Raw genomic sequence first — 23,397 nt, forward strand, 5'->3', positions numbered from 1 at the left:
CCACCGACATATTTCGTCGGCAGGTCCCGCAAGACTCAAAACCAAGCATCCCTACTAGCACCAAAGAAACAAACACGAGACAAAAGTCTCAAAAAGATAGTCAAAGAATAACAAGAGTACGTGCTCTAACTGGATCTGCGCTTCCTGGCGCAGAAAAAGAAAGAACTGAAGCCAGCGCGCATGGGTGGCGCCTATGTAGTCTCTGTGACGTCATCTCGGCGCATACGATGCCAGCGACGGACGCGGAGCCGCAGGACGCCACCTACTGATGCGCAGGGGTACTGCTAAGCAAAACTTTATGGATCCAGTCTGATGCCTGGGGATATTCTAAGGTAAGGAATCTATCACTAACGTGTCTCTTTGAGATGTCGCCTGCAGCCTCTTTAAGGAAACCCCTCCCTCCCAACCAGGAGTGGCTGGGATAGTGAAATCCAACCTCAAAAGGTAACCCTGCATCCAGCTGTCCTGCGCCCTGGAGAATAGGACCTGAGGTGCACCCATGTCCCCTAGCCCTCCATCTTAACTGCCCAACTGTTGGTTCCTCCCGGAAAACTACCTGGACAGAGCCTGCAGCCAAAATCCTAAACCGGCAATTTCCATGAAAAACAACAGAGCACTCGACACCAAATCAGCACTTTGCACACGGCTGCCCCTGTGCCGCTTTTGGGCACCTTGTGTGCTAACTCAGATCCCCCTTTGCCTGGAGCTTAACCCTAGGAGGTTTGCTCCTTCAACCCAGTGGCTTGCCTGAGAGCAGCCACCAACTGACGGCCCCCTAGCCCCATAGGCTAACATTGGGCCCGGCACTTTGCACCCGGAGGGTGTCTTTTGAGTTCACCCTTGACCCTGGGGGAACCGCACTAAAATGCTTTAGTAAAGCATAGTGCCCTGGGAAAACCCCACGAGGCACTCTCCACAAAGCTGCATTTAAGCAGGCAGCATGCGGGCAGGTGCTATTTGCAGCCCAGAGAAGAGACCCCTACTGTCTTAAAAAATACGTGGGTGTCAATTTGTTGTTTACTTTAAACATCATTCATAATCCAAGTTTATTTTATAGTGCCTTGTGGCCGCTTTCAACCATAACGAGCCGGTCTCTGAATCTGGGGTGTACCGCGTGATCTCTCAGCAGGCCTCTCTCAGAACTATGCTTAGAAAAAATTTACAAATTCAGGCCCGGTTGTGCCCACACGTAGATTTGGGGGGCCTTGCCTTGCCTGTGTTGCTGTTTTGCAGCAGGCACCACCAAACGGAAAGCACCACACAGTGACTGAGTGGCCATCTGGGTGAAGCAAACAGCAAGGAGGCAACTTTTTTTTTTTTCGTACCTGCCGCCAGAGGAGACACGTGGTGCTTCGTGCACATAGCTATGCCAGACATTGACTTTAGCAGAGCAGCCCATGTGCTATGTACTCCATTACCACTGGTAGCATGATTTTCCCAGCCGGTGATCAGGACCACGCTTGATATGTGTGAAGTAGTACTGTGTCGTTTGGCAATCTACAGCCCAGGAGAGTTATCTCTCAGAAACGTAACACCGCATTGTTCTGAAGGCGAGCTGGCCAGCTCCGCTCACACTCCCATCTTCTCATCCCTATGTACGCAGCTCGGCATGCCCGAAAACCGCAGTTCGGGCTGGACTGTTCCCATGAGGCACAGGGTCAGACTGATTTGCATATGGCCATGTCTGAACTGGGGTGGCAGAGTGGGCTAAAGAACGGTGATGGATTAAACCCAGATCTTTTGACTGGGTGTGAATGTTTGATTGGTTCAGATGCTCCGTCCATCACCACCCCCTTTTGTACCGCTTTTGGCCGCCATAAGTGTGGCAGGGTATGCTCAGACATGAGCCCCTTGCTCACTTTGCCACTGGATTCAAGCAAGACAGGCTGAAGACAGCTGTAATGCCAGAAACCGGTCCTCGAAGCTTGTTTCCGGTCCAGGGAAGGCATGGCTTGGCAGTTCGGGCTGGACTGTTCCCATGAGGCACAGGGTCAGACTGATTTGCATATGGCCATGTCTGAACTGGGGTGGCAGAGTGGGCTAAAGAACGGTGATGGATTAAACCCAGATCTTTTGACTGGGTGTGAGTGTTTGATTGGTTCAGATGCTCCGTCCATCACCACCCCCTTTTGTACCGCTTTTGGCCGCCATAAGTGTGGCAGGGTATGCTCATATGTGAGTCCCTTGCTCACTTTGCCACTGGATTCAAGCAAGCCAGGCTGAAGACGGCTGTAATGCCAGAAACCGGTCCTCGGAAGCTTGTTTCCGGTCCAGGGAAGGCATGGCTTGGCAGTTCGGGCTGGACTGTTCCCATGAGGCACAGGGTCAGACTGATTTGCATATGGCCATGTCTGAACTGGGGTGGCAGAGTGGGTTAAAGAACGGTGATGGATTAAACCCAGATCTTTTGACTGGGTGTGAGTGTTTGATTGGTTCAGATGCTCCGTCCATCACCACCCCCTTTTGTACCGAACACCGCAGAGGGCAGGCACCATTCAGTGAGGATGGTGGGTGAGGGTCACTGAAGGCGGATCTGCATGCGCCTTAAATTATTTTTGTTTACAGAATTACTCTCTAGAGTTGTACCTAAAACACAGAGGACAGACACAAAAATCCAGTGGTATTTAGCGGTAGGTGTTTCAGTGTTTGATCACCAGTATTTTTTCTGCTTGCATGATGTTTCCCGGGTTTTAAACTTCTATTGTGTATCGCGTGTACTCGGAGGTTTTGCAACTCGTGTGTGCGCCAGGCCTCTGAAAATAAATAATTATACAGTACATCTATTTTTGCACCAGACAGTGCTAAACCTGGATAGTCTTCATCGAAAGGAAACGTTGTCCCACATATATGTTGTCCATGTGTTTTACTGAACATACAAAGAATTTGAAGTCTTGGCCTTGTGAAACTTTTGCCCGCCTACACAAGCCACAATAGTAATTTGCTAAATGTATATATACTCTTCAAGGAAAATGCAGAATCTAGCATTTTGAAACATGGTGCTTTAACTATGATCAATAGGGAATATCATTATATTTCAAACATGAATAATATGATACATCAGACTCCTACAGTATCTTTCAATCTTTTCCAGACCGTGCAGACTTATGTGGACATATCTAAGGTCTGCCTTTAGATATATTAGCCTTTTCCAAGCACAATCAGATTTGTTCTCACAGATGTGACACTCATAGGTAAATCTGGCTTTTTATTCCAACACCACGTGCATGTTGGGTCGAGGTGACCATGTATTTAAGAACAAAAACACAATTCTACATCCTAGAATGCAAAGTTCTGTTGTCAGAAGAAAGTAAGGAGTGTGAGTCACATGAAGTGAGGCTTTGAGACCAGGCCAAACAAAGGCTGATTTTTGCTAGTTTCATAGTGTAGAGGATTACTGCATAACTTGCATCACATTTCCAACCTGTATGTGTTTGTAGTTCTTATACAGCTGTTGTAATTCAGGACACTTGAGTGAAATTTGAACTGATGCTATTATCTTTGAGACTGAATGTTATGACATTCTTTTAAGATAAGGGAGAGCCACTGTTGTCACGACTTGTCCATAATCTTGACCTCACAGGTTAAAGTCCTGGGGGAACCTTCTTTGACTTTCAACAATCTGAGCGCAAGGAAATTACTGCTAGTCTACTGTTGCATTTGTATATGATTTTTTTACATATGGCTTTATTCTATAAATCATAAATTGCAAACTGAGGAATCGATGGTTCAAGCCTTGAGAATTCGTTTAACATTATCCATTCAGAGAATTGTAGTTTTCCTTTATTTCACTAGGCTTGTTAAAATTATCAGACAAGCATGGTTTTACAGATGTAACTGTTTGAGGGTCATACATTTTCAAAAACATACTAAAGAGAACCTTTAGCATTATTTTAAATTCTGTGTGCACATGTGTGTATTTCTACAGGAGGGAGTTCGTTATGACACTCCAATGACACAACTGACAGATGGCTTTGTGTCTTATATGACTAACACCTTTGGCCAGTTCTGGATTTTTATCCAAGATCACTTTCCATTCTAAACCGTTTTATGTCTGTCTCTAGATCATTACTTTGCACCGAAGGGGACATTTTGTATCTTATACTAGTATGGTCATACCTGCTTTATTCCAATCATGATGAAGTGTCACTCCTAATGTTACACATAAGCCATTAAAATGTCAAACATAAACCACCAAAAACATGGACATGTCACAGGTAGGCAAGCTCAAAACTTGGCAACCATGGGCTTTGTCAGCATGGTCTTTCCCTTGACCTGTATTAGGAATACTCTCATGACGTAACAGGCGACTGACAGCTCCCACACACTGACAAGCAGTGTGGTTTCCAAATCGGACCAGAATCCCTTGCTTTGAGTGATCCTGCTGCACTCCTATACCTGCCAAGGAAGCATGTGTCACCACTGGGACCTCTGGAGGCAGATGATGGAAAGGAAGGCAGATCCACCCTTTCTTAACTTAGTTCTGCAGAATCACCGGTTCATAAATAATTATTAAAGGCATGGGGCAGTTACATCAAAATAATTAATACTATAATCAAACTGATAAGCGCTAGACTACTCCTCATTTACAAGAGACTAAGGCACTGACTGGCCTTTTTAAACATGATCCCACGATTTCATTCACTTTATACAACTCTGTCAGAGTTGTATAAAGTGAATGAAATCGTGGGATCATGTTTAAAAAGCTAGTTTATGATTTTTAATTACATCACCAACAGAAACAGGAGGTCTAAAATCCAAGAACAGAAATCCGAATACTGACATACTTGAATGCTAGCATAAATATACGTTAAGAAAAGCGCGAAGAAACACTATGAATAAACTTTGGTTGCTAAAAACGAACGAATATTTGTAGTTATAAATACAAACTTACATTTTCCGTGAGCCTTCGCATCGGCCTTATGCTGACAGAAATACTTGGACTTACAGGGTCAAAATCATCCTCAAAGTCATCTATAAAAGAAATCAGGATCATGTAAGTATGCATAGAATAAAACACTATGTGCACTTAGTAAACTGCCGATCAGCGAAATCGGCTTCATAGCTCGAGAAAACTAATTTTACAGTCTGAATTTTATGCGAAGCTATAAAGCATGAAAAACATTCCATCGTCACAGAAGCCCACGTATCAGAATACATTGCATCGTAGGGGTGGCTTTCTAAATGACTAAGCCAGCCAATGATGAGAAAGAAAACAAGTTACTTACCTGTAACTTTGGTTCCCCAGTATTGGTAACTTTCATAGATTTCCATAGCTTGTATCATTCCCCGTCGTCGGAATGGGAGCCGCGGTAAACAAAAATACAATAGCAGTAGGTACAAAAGAGAAAGAAAGGCCTAGGCCTCATCTCATTTTGAAGCATGTCCACCTCTTTTTGCAAAAGAAACCAAAAAACGGCAACAACCAATCAGATCAGCCTCACCCTATAGAACCCTCCTGAGAGAGCCTCAGATTTTCGTAGCCGTTGTGTAATAGTAACCACATCTGCTGAAGGCTGAGCTTTCCCAGGGGAGGAGGGGGCGCATGGGAATCTGTGAAAGTTACCAATACTGGGGAACCAAAGTTACAGGTAAGTAACTTGTTTTCTTGCCCCAGTATTGGAACTTTCATGGATTCCCATAGCTTGTATCAGAGTAGCTAGCAGTAAGCAATAAAGCCCATTTTGTGACATTAACATTGAGATACCTTAGTATCCAAACCTTTAGAAGAAGAAAATAGACATTGAAATCATAGTCAGTAAACATAATCAGACACAAAATGTGCAATAATAGGAAAGAGGGATAGAAGGGAAAGCTCACTGCTTTTTGGAAGAGATTCCTCAGGACTGCGTGCCTAACTGCCGTCTCACTCCCTGTGGAAGCGTCCAAGCAGTAGTGTTTCGTGAACGTGTGGGCACTGCTCCATGTTGCCGCTCTACAAATGTCCTTGATAAGAACTCCAGCGAAGAGAGCAGTGGAAGATGAAACTGATCTCATGGAATGAGCTCGTACATGTCTTTCTACCGGTTTACCCGCCGCCTGGTGACAATAGTGATTTGCACTTGAAAACAAAGGGAAAAATCCTTTTCGAGGAGCACTATAAGCCACAAATAGCTGTAAAGATTTCCGGAAATCCTTTGTACGTTCAAGAAAAATTTTGAGACATCTCTGGACATCCAAGGAAGGCAGAGATCTTTCTGCAGGAGACGTAGGTTGAGGGAAAAAAGATTTCAGAACTACAGGCTCGTTAAAATGGAAATCCGAAGGGACCTTTGGAATACATTTCGGAGTTGTCCTTAGAATTAGGGTGTCTTTTTTGAACTGTAAAAAGGGTTCCATAATGGAGGAAGCTTGCAGTTCCCCAAGTCTCCTAGCTGACGTCAAGGTTAAAAGGAGAGCTAACTTCCATGATAAAAACTTCAAATCCGTTCTGTGAATAGGCTCGAACGGAGATCTCATAAGATGAGCCAGAACTAGATTGAGATGCCACATTGGAGGCGGAGGCCGAACTGAAGGGAAAACCCTGAACAGACCCTTCAGGAATTGTTTGACAATACTAGCGGACCAAAGAGAAGGACCGGAGGCTGTCCGTCTGAATCTTGAGCTAGCCGCTAGGTGTACCTTGATGGAGGAATGTGCCAGGCCCGACCTAGCCAAAGAGAGAATGTAAGGTAATATTTGATGAGGATTAGTTGGGGATCGGGGATAAAAGTGCTAAGCCGGAATGTGAACGGCTTGGGGGACAGAATTAAGAGAAGAAAGATTAACCAGTTGATTAGAAGACACTCCCCGGACGTAGTGCTATTACAGGAGACTCATCTTATTGGCAATCGTTGCATGGCCCTTCACATGGGGGTTATAAGTTAGTAGCACACGCTGGGTTTACCACAGGGTCCAGGGGGTTGGTGTCTTGGTGAAAAACTCTTTTCCCCTAAACATTCAAGCTACATGGTCTGACCAGAGAGGCCGCTATAATGGAGTATCAGGGCAGTGGGAAGGGAAGACAGTCACTTTCATGTCCATTTATGTCCCGCCCGGCCTTCAGTCTGATACTTTCCGTGACTTGGGCACTATCTTCCTTACTTTGCCTTTGGGCCTCCTAGTGATGGGGGGAGACTTTAATGCGGTGGTGGACGGAGAGATAGACAGACACCCGGCCAGAGCACTGAGACCGGCGCAGAGGTAGCTTCCCGACTTCCTAGAAACAACGGGGCTTGTGGATAGTTGGAGGATACGTAATCCGACTGGGATACACTACAACCACATGCCCGCCGCACACCACAGCCTGTCCAGAATAGACAAAAAATAGTGGTCCCTACATATGGACAAGATAACATACAAAAATCATTAATCATACACCTGATAAGTAGTATGTCTTTTGTCCAGCCGGACAAGAAAATTTATTTTAAATGTTCTGGTTGATAAAGTGAATTTTAGGAACCAAAAAAGATAACAAGTGGGCACAGCCGTGACCCACAACAATCAAGACAAAACAACAAAGATATGGCCAAAAGGGCAAAGCGAAAAGTTGTCTGTATACTTGTGGTCACTGCTAAAGACTCAATCTCTTAAACATAACCATACCATTGCATCAAATAATATAGCATTATCATATTGCATATGGGGTTTTTTAGTCGACGACGTTTCGATGCCTTTTTACATTTGTGACATCATCACCAGGACAAGAATTATCAACATTATTGTTTTGTACAACAGTTATTAACACAATGCCTATTATCGCATTACTTTACATGAAGGAAATGGGAGGCAAGGGGGAAGGAAAAACTGGAAATATATATCAGTTTAGGCATGTTGGAGACAGTTTTTTTTTTTAAACGAGTGACTTGAGAATTGCGGCGAATGAAGAGGTGAAGATTGTGACCTAGGAGGTGTTCAGGCATGCGTGTGGTTGGATGGAGCGGGTAATCGGCGAGTGAAGGGGATAGTGATATAAACACGAGTTCAAGGTCTCTACTGAGATCAATGGGATGTGAGGTAGAAATAATTTAATCCATATTGGCTTGCTGGCTAAGCGGTCGTTCTGGTGATCGAATGGAAATAAGTCTAAGGCAATTGCATGGCTGGGTCGTGAATGACGTGAAGAAATAATGTGACTAGGTCTCTGGATGTGACAATAATCGCGGGTGGTGGCAGGAGAAAGAACCGAGTAACCTACATGTTGGTTTCCTTGTAGGTTCAGGAATACTGATGAGTAAACGCTGATAGATGTGTTTTCTGAGGAAAAAAGGTGTGGGGTTAGTGATTCCGGTCGTCTGTCTTAGGCGGAGTGAGGGGGTAGGACATATTTACCTTTCACATCCAAGTCCAGGGCTTCCATCAGGTTTGTATGGTTACTCGGTTCTTTCTCCAGAACGACCGCTTAGCCAGCAAGCCAATATTGATTAAATTATTTCTACCTCACATCCCATTGATCTCAGTAGAGACCTTGAACTCGTGTTTATATCACTATCCCCTTCACTCGCCGATTACCCGCTCCGTCCAACCACACGCATGCCTGAACACCTCCTAGGTCACAATGTTCACCTCTTCATTCACCGCAATTCTCAAGTCACTCGTTTTTTTTTTTAAAACTGTCTCCAACATGCCTAAACTGATATATATTTCCTGTTTTTCCTTCCCCCTTGCCTCCCATTTCCTTCATGTAAAGTAATGCGATAATAGGTATTGTGTTAATAACTGTTGTACAAAACAATAATGTTGATAATTCTTGTCCTGATGATGATGTCACAAATGTAAAAAGGCATCGAAACGTCGTCGACTAAAAAACCCCATATGCAATATGATAATGCTATATTATTTGATGCAATGGTATGGTTATGTTTAAGAGATTGAGTCTGTAGCACTGACCACAAGTATACAGACAGATTTTCGCTTTGCCCTTTTGGCCATTTCTTTGTTGTTTTGTCTTGATTGTTGTGGGTCACGGCTGTGCCCACTTGTTATCTTTTTTGGTTCCTAAAATTCACTTTATCAACCAGAACATTTAAAATAAATTTTCTTGTCCGGCTGGACAAAAGACATACTACTTATCAGGTGTATGATTAATGATTTTTGTATGTTATCTTGTCCACATGTAGGGACCACTGTTTTTTGTAAATTGATACTGCCCAAGGTCCCTATGGCATACCTTTCGGGTTCCCTTGTCTTTGTGAAAACATGTCCAGAATAGACAACATACTGGACCCGGCGACCCAGGCTGCCACGGATTGGGAGGCACGACACCTGGGGAGTGGGGTCTCCGACCACTCTCCCATTTGGCTTCAGGTGGAGATTGGTCAATCTGCAATAGGTAGGGTAGCTCCTATTAGCGCTTGGGACCTGAAAGACCCTGCCACTAAGAAAGAGGTATTTCAAAGAAAATAGGGGTTCTGTGGATTCGACAAAGACCCTGTGGAAAGCATATAAGACCGTCATTCGGGGGGGGGGGTTCTATCATTGGTTGTGGGGAAGAAAAAGAAGCGTGAGGCAGAAATGGAGAGAGCGGAGGCGGAAGTGGTGAGGTTGGAAGAGGAGATATCTAGGGCAGCAACTCCGGAAGGTATGCACCGGTTAAAACTGCGACACGATGAATATAGAGGCCTCGCTAGGGACAAGGCTAAAGCTCAGAACGATGATATTCAGAGCAGAATATACGAGCATGGGGACAAGGCCGGTAAGTTAATAGCGTGGCTTGAGAAGGAAGAGTGGGCATTGAGGCTGGTACCAGAACTACAGGGAGCAGACTCCACCATAGTCACGGGCCCACAAGCATTAGCGGATTAATTCTCTGAATATTATGGTGGGGTGTACACCTCGGTCGGAGGGTACACAGAGGCAGACAACAGTGCAATGCTTAGGGAAATCCAGAACACTACGCTATATGATGAAAACCGGGAGTATTTAGATTCCTCCCTCACGGATGATGAGGTGGCGCAAGCCATCAGAGGGGTGTACTCCGGGAAGGCTACGGCCCAAACGGAATTCCTATAGAACTGTACAAACTGAGAGCTAATAAACTCGCCACGTATATTCGGTCCATGTTCACAGAGAGTAGAGAGAGGAGTCAGCTCCCGTATGGCCAGCGGGTGGCGAACATCGTGGTCAGCCATAAGGCGGGTAAACCCAAGATGCTCTGTTCATCATATAGACCAATCTCGCTGCTGAATGCTGAGCCTAAAATCCTGGCGAAGATGCTCGCGACGAGATTAGCCAAAGTAATCACCACCTTGATACACCCGGATCAATCAGGCTTCATTCCGCGCCGGAACACGGCCCTCAATCTGCGCAGGCTACACGGGATACTGGGCAGGTCCCCAACGATCCAGGAGCCGACAGTGCTGGTGTCCTTGGCACCACCATGGCATTTGATAGGGTCGAGTGGCCCTACCTATTTGCCATGTTGGGGAAGAGGGGCTTCAGACCGGAGTTTGTTAACTGGGTATGTCTACTGTACGCAAATCCCCTAGCCAGAGTGGTTGTAAATAATCGCAAGTCCCCCGACTTTCCCCTTGGTAGGGGCACAAGACAGGGATGTCCCTTGTGCCCGCTTTTGTTTGCTCTGGCCTTTGAGCCCTTGGCGGCGTGGGTTCGATGGGACCGATTGATACGAGGCCTGCGGTGGACGCTGGACTTGGAGGACAAAATTTCATTATACCCTGATGATATCCTGCTTTACCTTACCAATCCTACGGGATCCCTGATTTGTTTCCTGGATGTGCTAGCTATATTTGGGAAGTATTCCGGTTTCGCAATTAACTGGTCAAAATCAGTGCTCTTCGTCCTCAGGGGCGATCTGCCGGTAATCCCACAGACCTGCCCAATACAAATTGAGCCAATAGGGTTTAGATACCTCTGTATCTATGTCACGCTTGACCCGAAGTTAAGGTATGCCAATAATTTGGGCCCCCCTTTGACTCGATATAAGAGAGACGTGGAGCGCTGGAAGGCTCTTCCGCTCTCCCTTTTGAGCAGAGCGGTGCTTTTCAAGATGATGGCCCTTCCCAGATTCTTATATGCACTCCAGAACACAATGGACCCAGTACCGGCATCCTATTTCAGGGAAATAGAGGCCCTCCAGAGACAGCTTCTCTGGGACAGTAGACCCCGAATAGCATTTTCTAAACTTACTCTCCCCTGGTATGACGGGGGATAGGATTGCCAGATCTACGGATATACTATTGGGCCTCCTAGCTGGCGGCAGTGAATCATATCATATACGGGCCTCCCGGAGATCCAGGGTATGCTATGGATCGCTGGCAGGTGCCAGGGAGTGATTTCACCGCTCTATTCCAGACCTCGCTGTTTCCCCCTAGCCGGACCAACGGCGCATGCCGTCCAGGTGTGGCACGCGGCCAATAGACATCTTAGGTGGGAGGGGAAGCTCACACTTGCTACCCCCTTATGGAGTTCGGAGAAGCTGGGAAGTTTGTGGAAGTCCAAGGGATTTGACAAATGGGATCTTATAGGGATCACGCAGATCAAAGATGTTTGGGGGAGGGCACGGTGCACACATTTAACTCTCTCAAGCAGCAATATCGCCTTCAGGATAGTGAGCACTACCGTTACCTCCAGATTAGACATGCTCTACTTACACATATCCCTAGAGACCCGAAGCTTCCCTTCTTGAAGATCGAGTGTTGGACGGGCACCTCCCAGAGAAGACTATCTCTTTAATATATAAAAAGCTCATAAATAATATGGAGGACCCGCTAGTTCTTCTCAGGACGCACTGGAGTGCAGATGGGTTGGAGCTGGACGACAAGGATTGGCGGGAGGCGGTCTCCTCTCCGAGGGTGGTAGCAATACAGATGAGGCTCAGATTAGTGCAACTGAAGATTTTACACAGGTCATATGTTACGGGGCCTCGTCTCGTTCGTATGGAAAGTGGGGAGCGCCGGAGGGGGTGCGGAGAGCTTGGCACCTTTATGCATATCTTATGGCACTGTATGGAGGTGCAGGACTACTTGGTGAAGATCCATGATACGCTGCAAGACGTCCTGGGGGTGGAGATACGACCGGAGTCCCGCAGGTGCATATTAAACGTTTGGGAATCCACAGATCTGAGTGTATATGGGAAACAATGGGTAACGTTGGGTTGTATGGTAGCGAAATGAAACATAGCTCAGCTGTGGGGAGCCAATCAGTCACCCTGTGTTGCGAAGTGGGTGGAAGACTTCGATTGGTGCATGTTCAGAGAGAGGTCAGTCTACGCAGCCAGGGGTTGTCCTGAGAAGTGGGGAAAGGTATGGGAGGCCTGGAATCGATACGTGGAGATATTTGTATGCCTCCGAAACATCTGGAAGAAGTGAAGGCGCATGAGTCCCCGTGATCCATTATCTTTATTTTGTATTTATTATTCTGCACGTATTTGAAGGTAACATCGACAAGTGTGAGAACTGCTAATGTCACCTGATATTTTTCTTTGTTATTTTGTTAATAAAAAGTTTTAAAAAATATATATTTGATGAGGAACAGAATAGAACGGATGAAGGTTCTCTCGGTGGCACCATAAGCAGAACTGTTTCCTTTTTGCGGGATAGGTATTATTCGTAATTGGTGCGCGGGTTGGAGATAAGATTTCTTTACACTCCTGAGGGATATTCAAACCTTGGAATTCTCGGTGCTCAGGAGCCACACTGTCAACTGCAGCGAGCTCAGATCTGGATGCAACACTTGGCCCCGGGACATTGTCAATAGAGATGGAATGGGACGAAGGTGAATCGGCTGATCCTGAGAGAGCAGGAGAAGCTCTGTGAACCAGAATTGGCGGGGCCACGCTGGTGCAATTGAAATCATTGTGCAGGGCTCTGTCTTGAGTTTCCTGAGCAGCCTTGGAATCAGAGGAATTGGAGGAAAGGCATAAAGAAATGCGCCGGACCAGCCTATCGAAAAAGCATTCCCCAACGAGCTGCGATGGTTATCCCTGCTTGCATAGAACCGGCATTTCCTGTGTTCCGGGGTTGCGAGTAGGTCTACAGAAGGAGTGCCCCCAAGTGTGAAGACCCCATCGAGAGTGTCCTGATCCAGTTCCCACTCGTGACAGACTGATTTTAGAAGGCTCAACGTATCCGCTGTCGTGTTGAGGGTACCTGGAAGGTGTTCCGCTGATAGAGAAATCCCTTGTAGAATTGCCCATTCCCATATCTTCTGGGCCTCCCTTGAAAGGATTTGAGATCTTGTTCCACCTTGTTTGTTAACGTAATGCATGGCAGTCGTATTGTCCGTACGGACCAGCACTGTGGAATTCCAAATCCTCAGAAGGAAAGCCTGTAAAGCCAAACGAATTGCTCTGAGCTCCAGAAGGTTGATGTGGAGAGTACGCTGCTTGGGCGTCCAATGATCGCTCACCTGTAGATCTTGTAGAATAGCTCCCCAGCCCTCCAGAGAGGCGTCCGTGGTCAGAACCATGGGAGATGGAGCAATCTTGAAAGTGAGACCTTTTGAGATATTGTCTTTGATCGTCCCCCAATTGGTTGCTTCCCTCATAAGAGAAGTGACCCTTATTTTGTCTTCGAACGAACCTTCTGCCTTTGCGCCATTGCTTGTCCGGTTCTTCCTGTAAGGGGCGCATACGCAGTCTGCAATGCGGAATTAAGGGTATGCAGGAGGAAATCGATCCTAGGAGAGACTTGTATAGACGGACCGACAGGGATCGTCTTCTTTTCAATTGATGAGCAGAAAGAATCAGCCTTCTCTGTCTCTCCTCCGATGGGAAAGCCTTGCAGCATCTCGTATCCAGAATGGAACCTAGGAATCTGGCCGACCTGGATGGGAGGAGGACCGATTTGTCCTTGTTGAGTTGAAGACCCAGATGATTGAAAAGCTGAATGCAACTTTTGACTGCTTTCATAGTTGCTTGAGAAGATGGAGCTTTTATCAACCGATCATCTAAGTAGGGAAAAACCTGTAGAGACTGTCTTCTGAGAAACACTGCCACCGGGCCAACACCTTTGTGAATATCGACAGAGCGGATCTGAGACCGAAAGGCAGGACTTTGAATTGAAAGTGGCTCTTGGCTACTGTGAAGCGTAAAAACCGCCTGTGAGCTTGGTGGATTAGAATGTGGAAGTATGCGTGCTCGAGATCCAGAGTCCCCATAAAGTCTCCTGGATTGAGAAGGCGCAAAATATTGTGAACGGAAACCATCTAAAACAACAGTTTTATGAGATAGGTGTTGAATAGGTGTTGAACTCCCTCAGGTCTAAAATTGGGCTCCATTACTCCTCCGTCTTGCCAACCAGGAAAAACCTGGAATAGAACCCTCCTCCTCGTTGTGATAGAGGTACTGGCTCTATAGCTCCTCTGATGAGCAATTGATGAGCTTCGAGACGTAACTGATGTAGATGTTTTGATTCGGTGGCGCGAGGGGCTCTGGAAGGTGGGAGGTGTTGAAATTCTAATGTGTGGCCAAACCGGATGATTTTGAGAACCCACCGATCTGATGTTATGATCTTCCAGCTGCGTAGACAGTGTGATATCCTGCCCCCCACTGATGTTACCGGGGGTAGAGAAACAGTAGCTAGAGCAGAGAAGCCGCTATTGGCGTTTGGAAGAATCTCTCCCCTGATGCCCCTGTCGACCCCTTGAAGAGAAAGACGCTGATTGGCCTTGCGAATACTGAGGCTTGTATGATTGTAAGAGTGCAAATAGGAGGAGTAGCGGTGTTGGTAACCTCCTCTGTGGGAAAAGAAACCTTTCCCTCTAGCCCCTCAGAAAGATACTTTGCGATATTGTAAAGTGACCAAGGACCTTGTTTTTTCTGTGTCCTTCTTGATGTCTTGTAGGGCATCATCTATATGCTTACCGAAAAGTATGTCTCCATCGAATGGTAAATCCAAAATCTTATTCTGCACCTCAGGGCGAAACCAGGTAGCCCGAAGCCAGACTTCCTGCCTTAAGACAGCCGAGCCTGCCAAAGCGCGAAAAGCAGTTGCGGCAATGTCCATAGCACAATCGATAATTTCTGAGGACGATCGTTCCCCCTCCTCAAGGATCTTCTTCGCATCGGCCTTGGAACTGTCCGGCAGCTGGTCCTCAAATGGAGACAAATCGCACCACATTTGGCGATCATATCATCCCAAAATTGCTAGTGCATTGGAGGCTCGAATCAAGAGGCTAGACATGGAGGAAAACCCCTTGCCCACATTGTCCAGTCATCTGCCCTCCTTATCTGGTGGTGTGGTAAGGGGTGCAGATGAATTCTTCGATTTTCTCTGAGCCGCCTGAGAGATAACGGAGTCTGGCTTCGGTTGGCCAACCAGGCAAGCAGGACTATCATCAGTCGCGGTAGAACAGGGATAACGGTAGCTGGAGATTCCATGACTTTAATTCCTTCACTCCGTATGTGCTCTATAATGGGGATAGAATGGATGGATTTTTATAAGGCTCTTTGAAATCATATAAAAAACAGTCCGATTGGACCACCGGAATGGGAAGGCTAAATCTCTTTGAAGCTCTCTCCATAAGATTATGGAAACCTTCGATGTCTGCTGGAGGCGAATCCACAGGATCCGGTAAAGGCGAAGCAGGATCTGGAATTATATAATTGTCCCATTCTCTATTCGGATTCGGGACATTTTCAACATTCTGTTCATCACCTGAGGTATCATCATCATCATCCTGTCCTGAGATGAGATCCTGTCGTTTCTGCAAAGGTTCTGGTTCTGGCGGCTGAGCCGTAGACGTAGATGGAGGTGGCGGTGGTGGTGGCAGGGAAGGTGGTTGAATGGACTCGAAGGCTTGAGATGGAAATCTCCTCCTATAATCCTCTAACATAATCTGCAAGTCATTTATAAGCGTAGAAGGCATGGCCACCATGCCTTGATGTGACTGTTCTTGAGGTCTATCCCGAGGAGGAAGTTGCCGTTGTTCCAAGTAATAATCATCAGAATCGGAGTCCTGGTATTTCACCTAGAGCTGAGAAGGGCTGTACGCATCTCCATAAGGACTATCATCCTCATCTGAGTATTCCTCATCCAAAAGTAACGCAGGAGGTAATGGCGTTACCCTCCGCGGTGATGTAATTTCCGGTGTTACTTGGCATATTTTAGTAGAGATTTTGACTTTCTGTACCGCCGACAGAGTCGTTGACAACGTCGTCGTCGAAGGAATCATCATTGTTGAATGCATCGTCGTCGGTGGAAGGATCATCGTCGACGGTGGACTGATCGTCGACGGAACCGCCGACGAGCTCGACGTCAGCACCATCATAGCCGTCCTCATCGTCTTTGAAGTTGTTAGCATCGTCGACGCCACTGTCGGAATCGAAGCTGTCGACAGCGAAGCTCTCGACGACGGGACCGTCGGCGGAGCTGAAGTCGACGTCTGGTGGCTTTTAGTTGTCCTCGTCGAAGTACCTGGAATTATCGTCATCGATGTGAGAAAGTGGCTCTATATATACTGGACAATAAGGTAGTACAGTGTGAATAGAGTCCACAAACCCCAAAGGTATAGCAGAGGTTAAAGTCAGAACTGACCTTACTCTCCAAAGTGGTAGCTTGGTCGAGCAGTAAGGCAGTACCAGAGGACAGTGTAAAGCATTTGTTGTACACACTCAGTCAGCAAAAGGTTTCACACACTCAAGAACTGAACTCCAGGGCAATTATTGTTATATCCTCAGATATAGTTGTTTTATTTTTAGAACCAACAGTTATAAAAATATACTTTTCAAGCTACGAGTACTCTTATGTAAATACTTTGCAAAGGAGCAATAAGTTGGTACACACAATAATTACAGGATAGCTAATAAGCAATACAGTTCTGAAACACACCCTAGCATTGAGCTCAATGGGTTTTTCATAGGAAAGTACAGTTAATTACTTTATGGATGACTTTGGTAGTTCCAGGACTAGATCTTAGATTCAGTCCTGGGGTCTAAGCTGAAACCAGATTAGCAAAAACGTTTTAGTTACTGTGCTGAATTTTCCTGAATATAAAGCTGTTTTAAAAGTTCACACTTGACAATGTTATTCAATGGGAGGAAAATCAGGTTACAGGTAAAGTACGATAGCGTTACTTTTGTAACCCACCACTAGTCTCCTAGGGCCAGCACTGGGGGCTTAACTCAAAACAGGTAGGTAATAGCGCTTCAGTATTTCGTACGATTTTTCAAGAATGTTTGCAGTTTTCAAAAGTAGACACTTGGAAGAAATTTCATAGAAAAGCAGACAATGGGTTCCTATGGAGAAAATACAGGTTCCTGGTAAACCCACTAGGGATTACTTTTGAGGTTCAGTACTGGGCTGAAAGGTACAGTACTGGCTTCTCTCCTGATCATAGGTGAGTATTTTCGAATTCGGACTTTGGCTGATTTTACAGGAATATTTTCAGTTTTCAAAACTCCACACTTACAAAATTTTCGAGGAAAAATGGGTCAATGTTATCAATGGCAGGTAAGTGAATTACCGGTTTCCAGGTGAGTCCTTGATTGGTGAAGTTAGGGTTTGGGCGTAGACTCAGGGGTCCCCCAGGGTCAGGTGAGTACAGTTAGTTCAGTCCCAGCGGCGCAGGGGCGGCCGGGTGCAGAGGTAGGTAGGCCCAATGTTATCCAACGAGGGAAGAGGGGCCTTCGGTTGGTGGCGGCTGGCTAGCAGGCCACGCGGCTCTGGGAGCTGGGCTCCTGGTCACTTGCTCAGGGCAAGGGGTGAAGTAAGGTAGGACAGAGAGGTCACAGCCAGCGGCACTCGGGCGGCTGGGTGCAGGGTGCTTTTGAGCCGTCGGGCGCTCAGTGTTATCCAATGAGGATCTTGAAAGAGGAACAAAGGCTGCAGGCTCGGGGACGGTAACTCTCCAGGGGTGACCAGCACTTCGAGAGGTAAGTTGGGATCTTGGAGCACAGGTAGGTACCCCAAAGGGAGGCACAGGGCGCCGCGGGGCGCCGGGTGCAGGGGTGTCTTTGGGGGTCGGAAAAGCTTACCCTCGGCTGGTCGCGGTTGGGGTGGCCCTGGTTCTGAGTCTGCAGGCGTCGGCTGGTTCGTCGAGGAGGGTCTTTGGGCACTGGACTTCGGGTACCAGTCGCCGGGGGGACGTCCTCGTGGTCTTGGTTCAGGTTGGCCCAGCCTGGGCTCGGCTGGTGCAGAGTGGGCTGGTCCGGAGCTTCCTGGTGAGCACCAGGTGGGTTGTTGCAGCAGAGCCTATGCTGATGGGAGTCCCAATCTTCGAGAGGGTCAAGGCAGGCAGGTCCTCTGGGTGTCCTAAGGTTGCTGCCTATGGAGGTCGCCGGGATTAGGCAGGAGCAGGTTCCAGGACCAACAGGCCGGTAGGGCTGGGGCCAAGTCAGATGTTGTTGTCCTGTTGTTAGCAGCTGTGCGGCGGGTCTTCTTCTTCTTGATCTTCTTTCTTCTTTTGATATCGGGATCTGAGGAAGGAAGGTTCAGGGAGCCCCTAAATACTAAATTTAGGGGCGTTACAGGTAGGGCAAGGGCAGGGACCAATGGGTCCCTGTCCTGGGGTGAGGATACCCCATAGCCTGCTCCTTTCCTGTGGGAGGGGGGCAGGAGCCTAGCTGGGATTAGGCAGGGCTCCCCATCTACAAGATGGCCGGAGCCCGGGGTCGTGCTTCACCTCGCCTCCTCCACCTGAGGGGTGGAGTTGGCAAAGGTTGGCACACCCTTCTTCCTGACGTAGTTTTTGGGGGTAGAACGGGTGGGGGGCCAGTTGCTGGGTACAGCAAATGGTCTGGAGAAGCTCTCAGAGGCGGTATGCCTTTGAAGCTTCCCCCTGTCCATCCTGGGGGAGGAGACATATCACCTCGCCCAGGATGTGTATTGTTGCAGGCCCAGGAGAGCGGGGGGCTCTCCACCCAGGGGTCCAGCAACATGTCGGCTGTGTGGTAGCCTCTGCAGCCACTCAGCCAGAGCGTGGATTGTAGGTTCGGGTTTTGGAGGGCATTCGTGCATTTCACATTAAATCCCACACTGGCATCAGTGCGGGTTTAATGTGCTGAGAAGTTTGGTACCAAACTTGTCAGTCTTCAGTGTAGCCATTATGGTGCTGTGGAGTTCGTAATGACAACCTCCCAGCACCATATACTCTTAAATGGCATCACTGCACTTACAGTGCCCAGGAATGGCCATGGGTACTGTAGGGGCACAGGGCTCATGCACCTCTGCCCTCACCTCTGGCACAGGGCATCCAGCTAAAGGGGTGACTGATTTATGCCAGGGCAGTGGGTTCTGTGGGCATGGCACACAGGGATATGTGCCATGTCGACTCTTGTTTTAGTTCTGTACTTAGGCACTCAGCCTGCAAAGGCAGTGTGTGGGTGCCAGGGTACAGGGCCCCTGAGGGTGGCACAATAAGTGCTGCAGCCATCAGGGGTCTTCTCTGGCCACCATGCCCTGGGTACCTAGGGTACCATTTACTAGGGGCTGACAGGTGGCCAGAGGTGCCAATTGGATATTTTGTTTCAGCATAGCTTTTCTTTTTAGGGAAGGAACACAGGCCCTGGGTACCTGATTGGCAGGGACCCAGGGCACACTCAGTCAAGCACATCAGCAGTTCAGAAAAAAGTGGGGCCATACCAAGGCAAGAAAGATGGCACTTTCTCACAGTCGACGAACTGGGTTTCTTCTCCGATTTTCCCTCATGAGGTACAGATGTAGGTTTCTTGAAAAGTTTAGCCTTTTCAGTTGGTGGAGAGGCAATAGAAGGTCCAAGAATCACCTTCTGAGGTGGCAGTACCTCAGGAACAAGTCCCTCCCTCTCCCTTACACCTCGGTGAGATTTCTTGGGACTGGGCCTGCTAGACCTATCAGAGGTCTTTTGAGAGACCTTAGCAGGGGGCACAGTTGACATGGAAAGGGAAGACCTACCCCTCTTTTTGGACCTCCTTGAAGACGTTGCTGAGGAGGAATCTTCACTGTCACTTGAAATTACTTCTTTCCGTGACTTCATCTTCTGTAACCAGGTCAAAAGTCGTCCTTCCCTGTCTCTCGGGGTCTTTGTAGAAAAGGTCCTGCAGATCTTACAATTCAGTGGCCTTGTGATCCGGGTACAAGCAATAAATACAATCCTTATTCTTGCCTTCAACATAAAGCCTTTTTTTAGAGCAAGTAGCACAGGCCTTAAATAAAGCTTTCTTTTCTTTATCAGACATTCTTAAGAGAATATAGTAGAAATCCAAGAGTTGTTGAGAAATCTTAGCGAAGCTCAGTGGAGACTCCCTAAGCACAACTTGCGGTAGAAAATCAGAGGTTCTGAGGCTCTCTCAGGAGGGTTCTATGGGGTGAGGCTGATCTGATTGGTTGTTGCAGTTTTTTAGTCTCTTTTACAAAAAGAGGTGGACATCCTACAAAATGAGATGAGGCCTAGGCCTTTCTTTCTCTTTTGCACCTACTGCTGTGGTATTTTTGTTTACCGAGGCTCCCATTCCGGCGACGGGAATGATACACTTTTTTGGCTAACTGGAGAGGGTAACCTACTCCCCCCATCTCAGGTGGAGAAAGGGTTGCATGCCTTTAGCCACTGACTTACGGCCGGGATTCATATGCTTTGGAATTATTTTCTGCAGACGCTGATCATCCACGAAAGCAATTTCCAAAACTGTTAAAATGACTTCACTTTAAGGCCCAAAAAGCATCTATGTGCACAAAATTCAACAATAAGTGACAAACGGACACTGTCTCGTAATGGATAAACCGCAGCCCAGTGGAAGTGTCCTCAATGCAATGCACCAACTTAAATTGCTTTTGACATTATGGAAGAGGGACGTTGTGGGCCTCGTATGTATCTAGGGAAGGGACTCATTCTGAAGAACCTTTATTGGCATTCAAATCAGGACCATAACCTCTACAGAAAGGATGAATGGTCTTCAGTAAAGGTGCTTTCCAAAGTTTAGCCAAGAGACTGTTACACAGAAGGGCTCCTTTCAACGCATCACATGTTATTAAAATGGACAGGAGAGGGCCTGTCAAAAGTCTGTTCACCTTCTGGTAAGAAACTGGATGGAGGCCGTGAATCAGCAGGATAGGAGAGAGGTTTTCCTTCTACTGTTGCAGCATAAGCCACAACCTGTTTTGTTGATCTACCCAGTTTAGTTTTGTAAATAGAAACCCCAATGCATGCAAAGTGAGGACAGCTTCTCTAGCTGGAATAACTGGCTTGTTATTATTAAAGTTTGAAACCCTTTTTGGGAGAAGCACGGATCTGTTTTGAATTGCATTATCTTTTAGTGGAACACAGATAAGAGAGTCCTTTTTGTAGGCACTGTAGGAAACTTGACAATCACGTTACTTCCACTGGGCACCTAACACCTCTACCTAAGACTGCAATTGAAGATTTCGCTCCGGGGGAATGAGCACCGATTCAGCAGGAGGGTTTTTCTTAGCCAATGCGTAGCAAATTTTAATATCAAGGCTAACTTATCTAGAGGTTGTGGTTTTTGGACCAATTTACCCCGTTTTAACAACCGGTATAACCAATCAAGAGCTGGCCATCTAGTCTGATGTCTTTTGTGAGATTGATATACAAATTGACCACTCTTCTTTGGTCCAGCCTGTGCAGTTCTTTTTTAGAAAGACATGGAGGCGGTTAGAATATTGGTAATGTGATGAATTGCCCCAGACTGACTGAGGAAACCACTTTTGACAGAACAACCTTAGTTTGCAGAACTTACTTACCTGGGAAGAAGCATGTGAAAGGGGGTTGAAGCTCAATAAATTGATGAGCCGAAGTAATGCCAACCAAGAAAACTTTCTTTAGGGTTAGTAGTGTTAAATGTCTAATGTGCAGGGGCTCAACGGAGTTCCCATAAGAAATATCAGATTCAGGTTAGGATCCCATTGGCACTGGCAGATTCATATTGGGCAACCATTTCAGAAATCTTAGAACCACCAGAGATTTGCATACGGAAGGTTGATCTAGTTAGTACTCAAAGGAACACCAACAAGGCAGAGAGATACTCCTTGATCATAACTACAGTTCAGCCTTGTTCAGCCAACGACAGAGCCAACTGTAATACATAGTATAGTTTTGTCATGAGAGGACCAACCCCTAAATTAACCCACCAGGGAACAAGTTTGTCCCACCTCTTTGAATAAATCGATTCAGTAGAGGGGTAACATGGAGAAAGAACCACATCTACCAGCTCTGCTGAAAGCTGAAAAGAGCTCAGATTGCCCAGCTCAATGTCCAGGCATGAAGGTGTAGACTTTAAAGATTGTGGCTCAGGATCTGCCCTACCAATAGGCAACATTTCTGTGAATGAGCATGTAACTGCAAGAAGTCAGGCAGGATCGGGCAGAAATGAGCCAGAGGGCAGACAGCAGAAGCAGTGAGGTGCGCGTTGCCCTTCACTACCTGCACTGTGCAGCTTGCAGAATAATTAGCGGAAATCCCCCTCCAAGATGTGCCTGTGTCTCGCTAGTATGCGCCCTCTGGTACGCAACAGCACAATGACCGCACCTCACAGCATCACTTGTCACCCTAAGGCATCAGCTTTCTCCGTCTTTTTGTCCATGGAGTATTGCCACCCTCTCACAGTGCTGCTCAGTCCCTACCATACGCCCATGCCATACACCCGTCTTATGCTGTCACACTACCTTATATCAGTTTCCACAGCAAACAACCTTCCTTTTAAAATTGATGATTCCATTAAAATGGGGGGATGATAAAAAAAGAGCTGCAACCAGTGAAGTGGGTAGCACTGTGAAGTGCTGTGAAAAAGTGAAAAGAGAGCTTGAAGCATTGAGGAGCAGCAACAAACCACAATGAGCCTCATTTTCTCTTATCTTGTGTCAGCAAAATCTCCGTGCTTCTTGCCAAACTGACCCACTTTCCCAAACTGAATACCTTTGGAGAACTGCTGGAGAGATTCTCGAAGTGCAGAGAATCAGACGTGACCTATGTGGTGAGGTAGCTGTGTAATAGGTACAGTGCCGTAGGGTTGAGGACTACAGTGAGCGGAAGCTGCCAGCCCTGGCGCTAGTGCGGCTTGCTCAATGCTTAGTCCTTCCCGCCAAAGTTGTGTTATACTATCTACCCATCTGGTGGCTGGAAAATGAAAACTCGCTTTGCAAAAATCGGCAACTAGCTTCCACATAAATGGAGCTCTACAGCCTTGAACAAATCAAGGGAACCAACAAGGGATCTATAAAAAAAACTATCACAGACCCAACTGAGGGGCAAAATGCAAAGCACACAGCCCAAGATAGCGCAGCTGGAGAGGGTGTCAATGTAGGTAGGTTCCCAATGTCAAAATCAGTACCACCTGTATTACCTGTGACAGTAAACACAAAGCAGCAATCGATTCAAGACTGCTTTAGGAGGAAATATATCTCCTTTGGTATGCCTCTCAGCGTGAACTCAGAGACAAGGACACTGTTTTGGAAGGGGCAACAACCAGTCCATCAAGCCCATCTTCGGCATCCATTGTGAATCCACAAATTCTACAGGCTTCTACAA

General features: G+C 46.9%; 1 protein-coding gene across 4 annotated transcripts in view; it reads right to left on the reverse strand.

The window, feature by feature from the left end:
• Nucleotides 1-23,397, reverse strand: part of CPLANE1 (ciliogenesis and planar polarity effector complex subunit 1) — a 2,766,109-nt gene that overhangs the window by 1,420,602 nt on the left and 1,322,110 nt on the right. For all 4 annotated transcript variants that reach the window (XM_078674971.1, XM_078674972.1, XM_078674970.1 and 1 more), the window contains exon 29: nucleotides 4,892-4,971. In XM_078674971.1, coding sequence (XP_078531097.1) covers nucleotides 4,892-4,971 — 80 coding nt within the window. The remainder of the gene's footprint in view (nucleotides 1-4,891; nucleotides 4,972-23,397) is intronic.

This window comes from Lissotriton helveticus, chromosome 2_1 (assembly GCF_964261635.1).
Source record: "Lissotriton helveticus chromosome 2_1, aLisHel1.1, whole genome shotgun sequence".
NCBI classification, from domain to species: domain Eukaryota; kingdom Metazoa; phylum Chordata; class Amphibia; order Caudata; family Salamandridae; genus Lissotriton; species Lissotriton helveticus.